The following is a 12040-nucleotide window of genomic DNA, read 5'->3' as shown; positions in this document are numbered from 1 at the left end:
CACACATGCACACGCAAGCACACACACGCACACATGCATTCACACACGCGCACACATGCACACATGCATTCATACACACACGCGTGCGCACATGCATTCATACACACACGTATGCACACACATGCATTCATACACGCACACATGCACACATGCATTCATACACACATATGCACACACAAGCACACACATGCATTCATACACGCACACACGCATTCATGCACACGTATGCACACACAAGCACACACGTGCACACATGCATTCATACACACGCATGCACACACAAGCACACACATGCACACACAAGCACACACATGCACACATGCATTCATACACACGTATGCACACACAAGCACACACATGCACACATGCATTCAGACACGCACACACTGGTCACATTCAAACACATACACTCACATGCACATACATACTTGCCCACACACATATATACTCACACTCATGCATGAACACACACTCACGTGCACACACACGTACACTTGCATTCATGCACACGCATACACAAAGACTCATGTGCACACACATGCACTATCATGTGCACACAATGCACACAAGCACACATATCACAAATCACAACAAATAAGTGTAAAATTAAAGGTTCTCTTATACAGGCTAAACAATGAGTAAAACCATTTCAATATCTATGCTATATCTAAAGTTATAGAACACCAAGTAGAAAAACAAACAAGGATAAAATCAATAAATTTTCTTAATAGCAAATTTAAATAGCCAGTACACAGAGAAGATGCCCAAATTGAAAAAACAGTAAAAAATATAGATTAATACGGCAGTAAGATATCAGTTCACACCCATGAAATTGGGAAGTGTTAAAGGTGAATTTACCTGATACCCTCACACTTTGCTTGTAAAACTAGTTTTGTGAGTCACAACTAGCAAACCCTCCCAAAAGTTACTAAGTGCACATCCCATCAACCCAGTCATCCAAATCTGAGGATCGAGGCCAAAGAGGTGACCATACCAACATGTGAAGGTGTAAGCAAGGCACAACATGCTAAGGTCCAAACACAGAATGGCTGAAACATCACAGACGCCATGCTGAGAACTGCCACGCACTTCCTCAGAAAACACATTGAAGCTATTCTAGCTAGCTTCTAGATAATTACACAGCCAGTTAATAATAGACCAAGCAGGGTTTGTGGAGATAAACGTGGAATCGACATGAGCTGATAAACATGAAGAAGATGTGAAAGGACACATGCCAGACAAAAGGGGAGTGGAGGGACACCGAAGTCACGGTCCTATTTGCAATGTTTATATGTTAAAAATTAAAGAAATACAATTAGTTACTTTTCTACTTACTAACCTATATCCTGATACAATAAGTCAAACAGCAAACACAAAGGCAGAGATTAAATGTATTATGTTATGATTCTATTTGATTAAAAAAGTTTCCCCTATGTGTGTATCTAACCTTGGACAGGTTTGCACCAGCAAGCAAGACCATGGAGAGACTCAGGGCCCAGTGGGTGTGAGATCAGGGGGGTCACTAACTCCTCCACCTTTTTTTTTTTGCTTCATAGGTCATGAGAGTAAGACTATTATTCAAAAGACACCAAAAAATGTCAGTGGGGTTCATCTGTCCTCATAAGCCTAAAACAGAGTTCTGAAGGAGAAGGATGTCATTCCTTACCACTCTGTTTCCATCTTCTCTGGCAATCTGGATGTGAAACTGTTCAATATCTGAAAAATATAAACCAAAAAATAATTTACCATTCTGGAAAAAAAATTACTGTTTTTCTAATAGTTATAAACCAGTAGAAAAGTACACTGTCATACACAGGGATCCCATGACACTTCCTGACCCACTGTCCCCCTGACAGTGAGCTTCCTGACCCACTGTTCCCCTGACAGTGACCTTCCTGACCCATGTTCACTCTTTAGTGTTCTAATCCAGGAATCACCTGGTCCTCTGTTGCTTTGCTTCCCTTTACAAGTGCTTGCTACTCTTGTATCATCCATCTTAGATAAGACTAATGAGAGCCTCATTAGTGAATTTACCTCTAATTCCCCAATACATATATGTATTAATATAAGTATATATATATTATATAAGTATATATATTACATATATATGCACACACACAAGAGGCATTTTTAGGGGCTACATCATATGAACAAAAGCTGTACTACTTTTATTCAAATTGTAGTAAGAGTAACAATCTATATTCTGTTGGCTCTAACTGCAAGATAAAACACGGTACCAAAAACTGACCCAAAACGCAGGAACTAAATACAAATATAATGCAACCTGCTCTTCCAAACGTAAGAGAACCCATTTTCACCTCACAACATGAAAGACTGCTTGTTCGTAAGTATTAATGGATTTTTGTCTGTACTCCTTCCCGAAACTGAAAACATCTCGAAAGGCCATGACCTCTTGCACCATTTCTACTTGAGTTGGGTCATGCTACTGTGTACTTTAGATCTGCCCTGGAATTCTTCTAGTGACCAAGCCTTCCGTTCCTTCTCTCCATCCAAGCCCCTTACGCTTGGACCACAGCCATCCGCTCCAACAGACAGGCATCTTAAAGGAAACAGTGTAACTGTTCTACCGGTTTGTGCATGCACAAGGTATTCCTCTCCCGAGACAAGGAAACTGAGTGGGGGTTAAAGAAAGGGCTGGGGAAGGAAAAGGAATTCTAGGTCTCCAGTGGACAACAGAGGTTAGCAGACGCTGGGCAATGGTAAAGATATCTAGCGGTTTAACCAGTCTTCAGGTTTCGCTAGGAGACTGACTGTGCGCACACCGCCAATCCATTATCCAAAGACACACTTACATTTCTCTTCTGAAATCAGTAAGAGGTGGTTCTGCAGAAGACGGCCTTCAACGTGTGGGTAGAGGAACTGTGGGAAGGGAATTATAAAAATCATAAGCCACTATTTAGCTTACACTGATACTTCAGTAGTTGCTTGGCCATGGTTACGGCTACATCCCAGGCAAGGAACTGAGAACCACAGAATATTTTAGGGGAATCACAAGTACATATGTCAAAGTTCAAGCAAGTAGAGGGAGGAAGCTCTGAGGATCTTAGGTTTCTGGGGGGGAGATTGGTACTAGGTACATTATCACTAATCTTTTGAGCATAAGGCAAAGAGGAAGATACCTCCAGGGATGATGTTTCCTGTTTGGAATATTTGATCGTGCAGCCCATCAGAAGCAATGCAAATGGCATGTATACAATATGCTGTATCTCACGCAGAGCCAAAGGGCAGCCAGTATATTTATTGTGAAACTAGACCTAGTATATAATTGGGAACCATGAAAACAGTCCCGGCTGCAATTTCCAGGCTCCCACATCTGAGAGACAAAGAAGCGTGTAACCAGGGACTTTCCAAGAAAGAACAGGGAGTCATGATGTGGCAATGGCTGAAGGTTTACAAGGCTCAGAGTTAGGCTAGCTATCACTGGGAAGAGAAGCTTTGCCACAGCATGCTCTCCACTGCGGCTCTGCCCCCAGCACACGGTTGACTCTGTTAACTGCGATGATGAAGGAGATGAGGGTCAACGCTCAATCTTTCATCATCTAAAAAGTGACAGACAGCTTCATTTTACAGCATGAAAAGCAATTTACTAGGAGTTACCAGTAAATGTTGTTCCCTGGGACCCAAAAATGGAAAACATTATAAAAGGTCATAACTATGTATGTGTATGACTTAACTTCACAGATACTGGCCTGTCTATTATTGTTGCCTTTATTTTACATAATAGGTCAAAAGGAGAGCAGACTAACTTCCTTAAGTCATCATGTTGAACTCCTAGAACCGGAAAGCAAACCATTAACTATATGACATTCTTCTCAGCAATAACCCCGCATCACAGATAGCAGTATAAACTTTGGCTTCAGAAACAATACAGGGCTCGTTATGAATGACTTCTAGAGTGTGCACAGATGAGACGCCCTGCACAGTGGGGCTGGGAAGGTCTGAGGTGAGCAGCACCACACACGTGACAGTAGAGCTCAGAGCTTCAAAGCAAGGAGCTATCCCTTCAGAGAATGACATGCCTAGACAAAATGTGTCCGTCTCCTCCAGAAGAGCTAACCCAGGCGGACAGGTCCGTGACCTGGTCAAGGGGTGCCCCTCAGGAACAAAGGACCATCTCCAGAAGCCGTGCTAAAGACATGGGTGGAATAACCATCCCTTTAACATGTGTAAGCCTGGAGAAAGGCAGGGTATCATCTCAGCTAGGGATGGGCCAGCAGGTGACTCACCTGCTCAGCCAATGCCTGGTCAAGGGCCACAAATGTTCATTTTGAATTGCAAATAACCCTTCACAAGCACAAGGAGGCACAAGTGTGGAATCTTCCAATGGAAAATGACTTGTTTACCCACACTGTTCACGAGTGCTTCGGTAGCAACCCACAGTGTTGGGAAAGTCAGGAATTTACTGCTGTTAACCAGATGATTGCTCTGTCAACCAGGTGGATGTGTAAAATAAACAACCACGGAGTTACTTTCATATTTGATGGTTTATCGTGTGAAAACATTGCCTTACTATCTGGTATAGCAGAGCCGGTGCAGCTCTGTTTACGAGGGAAACATTGATGCTTAAGCCTTCACATCTGGAGCTGCTTAGAGGATTAAATGAGCTATTGTGTGCATTGTGAACAAGTACCTCTCTCCCCAGGGGCCACACCTTCCAATTAACAAGACCTATAATAGATGGTTTACTTACCTGTACCCAGATACAGCTATCCACCGCTTTCAGAACCTTCTCGTGGTTGACAGGATGGATTTCAACCAGCAACGTTAAGCACTTTGATCCTGCATAGACAAGGAGGATTGCAGTCATAACAACTGGGATAGCACGCATTCTTTTTTCTCAAGCCACCACGAGAAAGAATGCCTGATGTCTCAGCTTACACCAGCCGTGGATTAGGAGAACAACTCTGCCAGCATCATAATGGCTCTTGAGGTGACACTAAGCTGTAATTTGAGTCCCCAGCTCCTTTCTTTGGGGATATGTGGTAGTCCAGGGGCTCTAAACAAAAGGATCCACCTGCCTTCCACCTCCTCATACGCCCAAGAGAAGCTGCATTTGAGCCAGTCACAGAATGACCACATTAAAAGGGAAGCCTTTCTGTGCCTTACAGCAGCAGTAGACCCGGAGGAAGAGAAGCACCCTGTTTACAATCCAAATGGTTTCTGAAGCAAGATGCAATCCCTGCAGCCCTGACTAACACAGGAGCAGCCACGCTGACCGCAACGGCCGCCCTTTCCCCTGCACAGATGCAATCCCTGCAGCCCTGACTGACACACCACGCTGACCCCAACAGCCGCCCTTTCCCCTGCACAGATGCAATCCCTGCAGCCCTGACTGACACACGACGCTGACCCCAACAGCCGCCCTTTCCCCTGCACAGATGCAATCCCTGCAGCCCCGACTGACACACCACGCTAACCCCAACAGCCGCCCTTTTCCCCCCGACAGCATCATTTGCAAATCAGTGCAGCTGGGATTTGAACGCGTGTTCCTCATTACATCAGGTTGACATTTCTCAAACTCAGAACTGGGGCCACAGGCATGTAACTCAGCGGTAGGGCAAATGACAAAGATGTGGGAGATCTTAGTTTTCATTACCAAGAAGGAAAAATAAATATCGAGCAAATAAAGATCCCGCAATGAAGCAGAAGCCAGGTCAGTGCACCTGTAGCGAGACCATTTTTAGCACGGTTTCATAGACCCTCTGCCTTCTTAGTCTACATCAGCACAGCCCTACCCAAGGTCAGTCCAGTTCTCCAGCCTGTGGCAGCCCGGATGTGAAAGTAGAGAGAGATTCTCAAGCGCACTTGTCATGGCTGACTGTGCCTATCAGCAGCACACTCCAGTTTCCCCCGGAGCAATGGAACAGCACTGTCAACTGCTGCCTTAGGTCCTGGGGTCACATCGGAGCAAAATGTCATAAAAGCAATTAGAAGTAAGCTCGTGGCCAGGGGCTGGAAAGGGTTTACCACAGCCGTCCAAACATAGGTCAAAGGTACCCATTCCCAAGAGTGTGGTCGAGTTCTTATAACTCTAATATACTCAGGTTCTCTCTCGATTGCTGTACTGGGAATATTAACGCACGATTTGGGGATCACACAGCCATCTGGAAACAATCACTTTTCAGTTCTTAAGGAGTGACCTGGTACATGAACCAGTTTCCGGGATATGACCTAACAAATTAGTCCTGGGTCTTTCTATACAAATGTCTCTAATGATCACCAGAGGGGGAAACTCCCAAACCGAGGGGCAGTCATAATGGGAGATTCCTGGGCTAGGAGGACAGCAAGTCCAGCTGCTGTCCTAGAGCTAAAAGGCAGGGAGGCTGGCAAGGTCCTGGCCTGTAGGCTCCACCTCAAGGAAGAGCAAGCTGAGCAGCTCACTGCACCTGTATCCAAGGGCTGACACTCGGGGCTCAGGGAACTCGAGGACTCAGTGCCCCTACACTCCTCACCCTCCACCCCCACTGCCACAGGCAAGGCTGGAGAGCCTTGTGGGTCAGAGGTCACAACTGCTTTTACCGCAAGACCTGCAGCCTCCCGCACCGCCAGACTCCCCGAAGCTCTGGAAGCCTTGCTAAGACTGTCTGCTGGACCTGAGATGGCGAGGCAGACAATCTCCAGGGAGAGCATCCTGTGGACCCCGGGACCACCTCTGAATTCCTCATCTGGAGGTGGATGCTTGTGCTTCCCCTTGCTTCTCTTTGCTGAGAGATCTCAAGCAGCCCAGGCTGACGATCTTCAACTCAGCATCTCTGAGGATGGCCTCAGATCCTTAATCCCGCAGCCTGCAAAAATGCTGGGATTCCAGGGGTGTTTACTTTGGTTTACTTGGGAGGGCATGCTTCTGATTCTGCCCTGGAGTTTAGAATGAGTCTCCTGCCTCACAGATTCTAGGATGTTGGGCTATCCACTGAGTCTCGTGACAATGGTTTTGTTTGTTTTTTTGTTTCGTGAAAGGTTTTCTTTCTTTTAAGTTCATTTTATCTAGTGTCTTTAATTTTTCTGTTTTGGATTTTTCCCCCTCCTTTGAGGCAGTTTCATTTACCACCTTGCCCAGAGCTTGGCAGGTTTGCTCTTAAGACCTAGCAATGCTTTCTCAAACAGCTTGTTAGAGACCTGTTGGGTATTCATTTCTATCAATGACAGATAGATAAACGTTATTATTAGGAACTAAAAAAATGCCTTGAGGGATTGGGGAAAGGGTTCAGTGGGGAAAGCACTAGCTACACAAGCAGGACGACTTGAGTTCAGACTCCAGACATCACATAAAACAGCCAAACATGGCAGTGTGTCCACCTAACTCCAGAGTGGAGACAAGCAGATCCAGCTAGCTCACTGGCCACATCTGTGAGCTCTGGGTTCACTGAGAGATCCTGTCTCAGACAGAGAGAGACAGAGAGCAGTAAAAGGCACTGATAGTAAATTCTGTCGTCCCCCCGACCACCACACGTTCACACTCCACGCACGCACACCTATCCTACTGAGCACCACCAGTCACTTGGAAAACAAGACATGTTGAATCACGAGTATAATTTCACAAAATGTGTGATGATACTCATGGTTTATGACCCAACACAGAACCAGCAGCCCAGGGACAGGACAGGACATCAGTTTAAGAAGGCTGTGTTCCTGTTGACTGAGATGCAAAGATGTTTCTGTGACCGAAAGTGACTTAAGGGAGGAAAGGTTGGGGATTTTTTTTTTTTTTTGCTTGTTTGTTTTGGGTTGTTGTTGTTTTGGGTTTGTTTTGGTTTGGCTTACACACCTAGGGAAGTTGGGGCAGGAAACAAAACTAAAGCTTGAAGAATGCAGCTTGCTGAATCACAGGCTCGTGGCTAACTCACTTCCTTAAGCAGCCCAGAACAACTCACCCAGGAAATGGTGTTGCCCACAGGGTGATGGGTCTTCCCATATCAACTAACAGTCAAAAGAATTCCCCCACAACACACGCGCAGGCCCGTCTGGTTTGGACAATCCTCAACTGAAACTCTTTTCTCGGCTGACTACAGGCAGTGTCACACTGATAGTGAGGGACCCTGGAAATCTATCTGCTCGGTGCCTAAAGTGTGCCTTCAGGAGTAAGAGGGACACCGGTGTCAAAGACAGTCAAGAAGAAAATAGAATAAAAATAGCCTGCAAAAATCGAGAACAAGAGGGGAAAGCAAATTTTCCTACTAATGTCTATTTTAAATATACAACTGAATTACTGTATCAGATAACACAAAAGGTCAGTCAATTATCTTATATAAAAATTCACATGCTCTAACTGCATAAAAAACCCACGGTTTGGGGAGACTCTAAGGAAAAATAGGGAATCACCTTAGATTGTCTTTCACTGCATTAATTTACATATTTAAATAAAAAAAATAACCAACTATCATTTAAGCTTTCTTTATCTTTCTCCACTAACCGCCCCTGCCTGGTTCAGCACGGGCCAGGAATTTAATTAGGACACCTACCACAGGAGTGGGAGTCAACCACCACTAACAGGAGTGTTTCTCAGTGACATGCCACATACTTCACAGTGGAGCTCTTGAGCCAAATCACAGCTCTGTGAAACACTTATTTATCTGTCCCTAATGGTGTGGAGGCTCTGGGAAGTCTTGATGACAGTGGGGTCCACCCCAGTTGCTGCCCAAGGATAATCTATTGTCTCTAGTAACAAAGGAAGACATAGAGTTCAGCCTGGGCCTCTTCTTATGGAAGGTCATTGTAATTTTCTAAACATTAACTATACTACGGCCAAGGGATGTTACTGGTAAAAGTTGATTGTAAAGTATGGGAACAGAGAAACTTTTACTTGAAATATGTTACAGTTTGTTTCTTTTGCAATGGGAAAAAAAAAACTCATTTTAAACAATAGAATGTTAAAGAAAACTTTTCAAAAACTTACTTTCCTTAAATAAAATGATGTAACCATTCCAAGCAGACAAAAGAAATCTTTCCAAAATAACTGTTCAAAGGACAAAACGTGACACATTCTATAGTATTTTCTGGTTACATCATTTCTGAAATCTCTTTTTTAGGGTGAAGGGTATTCTGAGACAGGGTTTCCTGTATCCCCCAGGCTAGCCTTGAAATCATTCTTCAGCTGAGGATGACTCTGAACTCTGGATCTTCCTACATCTACCCCAAGGTCTGGGACAACAAAGGATGCACCACTAAGCCAAGCCCATTTCTGAACTGGTGATTCTCAAAGGCAGCTCCCCTCAACTTCTGACTCATATTCAGATCCTACCTTACATCTCTAGGATGCTCTAGGAGTCTCAAACTGAGAATGCACAAAACCAAACACTTCCTCATATTCCTGTGAGCACACACACACACACACACACAGACCACACTCATACACACACACCGCACACATACACACCACACACACACCACTCATACACACACACCACACTCATACACACACACCACACACATACACACCACACACACACACCACTCATACACACACACCACACTCATACACACACACACCACACACATACATACCACACACACACCATACTCATACACCCACACACCACACTCATACACACACACACCACACCACACTCATACACACACACCACACACATACACACCACACACACACCACTCATACACACACACCACACTCATACACACACACCACACCACATACACACACCACACCCCATACACACACACCACACACATACACACCACACACATACACCACACACATACACACCACACACATACACCACACACATACACACCACACACACACCACTCATACACACACACACCACACTCATACACACACACCACACTCATACACACACACCACACACATACACACCATATACACACCACTCATACACACACACCACACACATACACACCATACACACACCACTCATACACACACACCACACTCATACACACACACACACCACACCACACTCATACACACACCACACCCCATACACACACATACACACACACACCACACCCCATACACACACACCACACCCCATACACACACACCACACTCACACACCACACACACACGCACACTTGTTCTAACAAAAATAAAAAATAAAAGGTTGAGCCATTCTCAACTTGTTCTCTTTCTCATGTGCAAATCAAATCCAGAAGTAATCCTGACAGATCTGTTTTTTATGTCCAGATGCATCCTTAGCCCACATGATTCCCTTTGGCTCACAGTGTAGACCAGGTCTTTCCGGTGGTCTCTCCTAGGAAGACAAACACCCTGCGGCTCACCTCCATTTCCTCTGACTTCCCTTTCCTCCACCCCACCTGAGCTCACTGTCCTCATCAGTCTCTGCAACAGCGAATCTATGCCATTTAGTCCAGTCCTGCTTGGTCAGAAATGCAATTCACGTCCCCTTCTTTCCGCTGCCTCTTTAACCGTGCCCCAGGAGGGTTTCCATGTCCTGAATAAACCCATAACACCAGATTCTCTGCTTCAGATGCTGTTCCTAATGAAACCCAAACTAAGGCCAGAAGTGACCTCAGGGGACAAGTCCACTCTAACCGTGAGAAGTCTACCTCAGGAGTGGGGATGGTACCCTAAGGCCACAAGCACAGTAGACATGAAACATTAGAACATTAGTGGCCACCTTGCATCTTAACCTGCTTGAAGGCCCCTCAAAATCATTTCTTTTTCAGACTGGAAACGGGGGATGGTTTCCTTCCTCTCCCTGATACCCACTGATCATGGGCTGGCCTAATGTACAACTATCCATCCATACTCCTAGACTGTAACATAGATGACGGAGTCTTCCAACGATCTGGAGATAAAAGCAGAAAGTTGGTAGAGAAGCTGAGGGGGAACATTCTGGAATTATACCTGGACAGAGTTGGTTCTCACCTCAGGGGCTGGGATAAAGGGTGAGTTGGGATGCCAGCTACTTTGTGTGTGCTATGATAACTAAAAATATTCAGGCTACTGTTCATAGAGACACAGCGAGTAATCTCACCACAGGTGCCCAAACTCAAGGCCGAGCAAACATATGTGAATAGAATTCAATTGTATATCAAGTAAAACTGTACATTTTCTCTGGGAGTGCACTGGATGACACTAAGAGCTGACTATCGTTAAGCATGGCACTGAGGCAGAAATGAGAAATACCAAGTCAAAACTACAGTTTCTCTGAGTTTGCTGGCATAATAGAGCTCTTCTCAGACTAAACGTAACCAGGAATAAGAAGAAGCGGACTACACACAGCACAAATCCAAGGTGTGTGGATCCTGCCCCACCAGATCGGCAGCGACATACAACAGGAACCTTGTCTTCCCAGGACAAAGGAGTCCGTCACATGGGCCCCATGTCCTGTTTGGTTCAAACCCTTGTTTAGGGGTCAGCATGCTGATGTTCTAGAGTCCATCCTACATAATCTGATCCAAATCCATCCCTTGAGGTGAGCATTACATCAAATGCTAAGAACAGTCAAGAGTATAAAGGAATGAGGAGGCCAGCAGCGCGAGGGACGGGTGACCTAGCTCTCCGTGTCACTGCAGGGTGGAAGTAAGAGTGACTAAGCAGTGAGATTCCCGATAAGACACCTAGCCCACCAATGCCTCACAAAAGCCCTCCCCAGGCCTGGCTTCCATTCTCCTGCCTCCGTCAGACATGGGGAGATGTGAGCCTCAGAGACCCAGCACAGCCTCGTGAGCCTCGGGTGGAATGTACGTGTGAAGGGTTTTACCATCACATGCAACCACAGAATACGTCCAAGAGGAACTAGGCTAACGGGCAAAATAAATAGAGCAGAGGGGAGCCACCTGGGAACACAGCAGCAAGGGCTGAAATCAGATCCTCCGGGCCAGGACTAAAACAGTAGCTCACAGGCTGACTCCAGCCTGCCGGTGGCTATTGTTGCTGGAGCAGAGTCTAAAAACTAGTTGGGCCAGCTTCTATAAATTAAATTTTTACATAAAAGTACAGCATTCTCAACAAATTGCCAAGCTGGTTCCAGTGGATTTAACTGCCCTTCACAGCAACAAAAATCCGCTAAGTAGC

The 12040-nt window shown here is 45.4% G+C and overlaps 1 protein-coding gene across 2 annotated transcripts in view; it reads right to left on the bottom strand.

Moving 5' to 3' along the window:
• LOC121434731 (gamma-secretase-activating protein-like) overlaps positions 1 to 12040 on the bottom strand; it is an 89830-nt gene that overhangs the window by 56046 nt on the left and 21744 nt on the right. For both annotated transcript variants that reach the window (XM_041633658.1, XM_041633659.1), the window contains exons 6-8: positions 4712 to 4800; positions 2814 to 2880; positions 1667 to 1716 (exon numbers count right to left, since the gene is read on the bottom strand). In XM_041633658.1, the coding sequence (XP_041489592.1) occupies positions 1667 to 1716; positions 2814 to 2880; positions 4712 to 4800 (206 nt within the window). The remainder of the gene's footprint in view (positions 1 to 1666; positions 1717 to 2813; positions 2881 to 4711; positions 4801 to 12040) is intronic.

Source organism: Microtus oregoni, unplaced genomic scaffold (assembly GCF_018167655.1).
Source record: "Microtus oregoni isolate MIOR12 unplaced genomic scaffold, Mior012 000044F_ref0000062, whole genome shotgun sequence".
Taxonomy (NCBI): Eukaryota; Metazoa; Chordata; class Mammalia; order Rodentia; family Cricetidae; genus Microtus; species Microtus oregoni.
The sequence above is the reverse complement of the archived record's forward strand: the minus strand, read 5'-3'. Positions and strand labels throughout refer to the sequence as shown.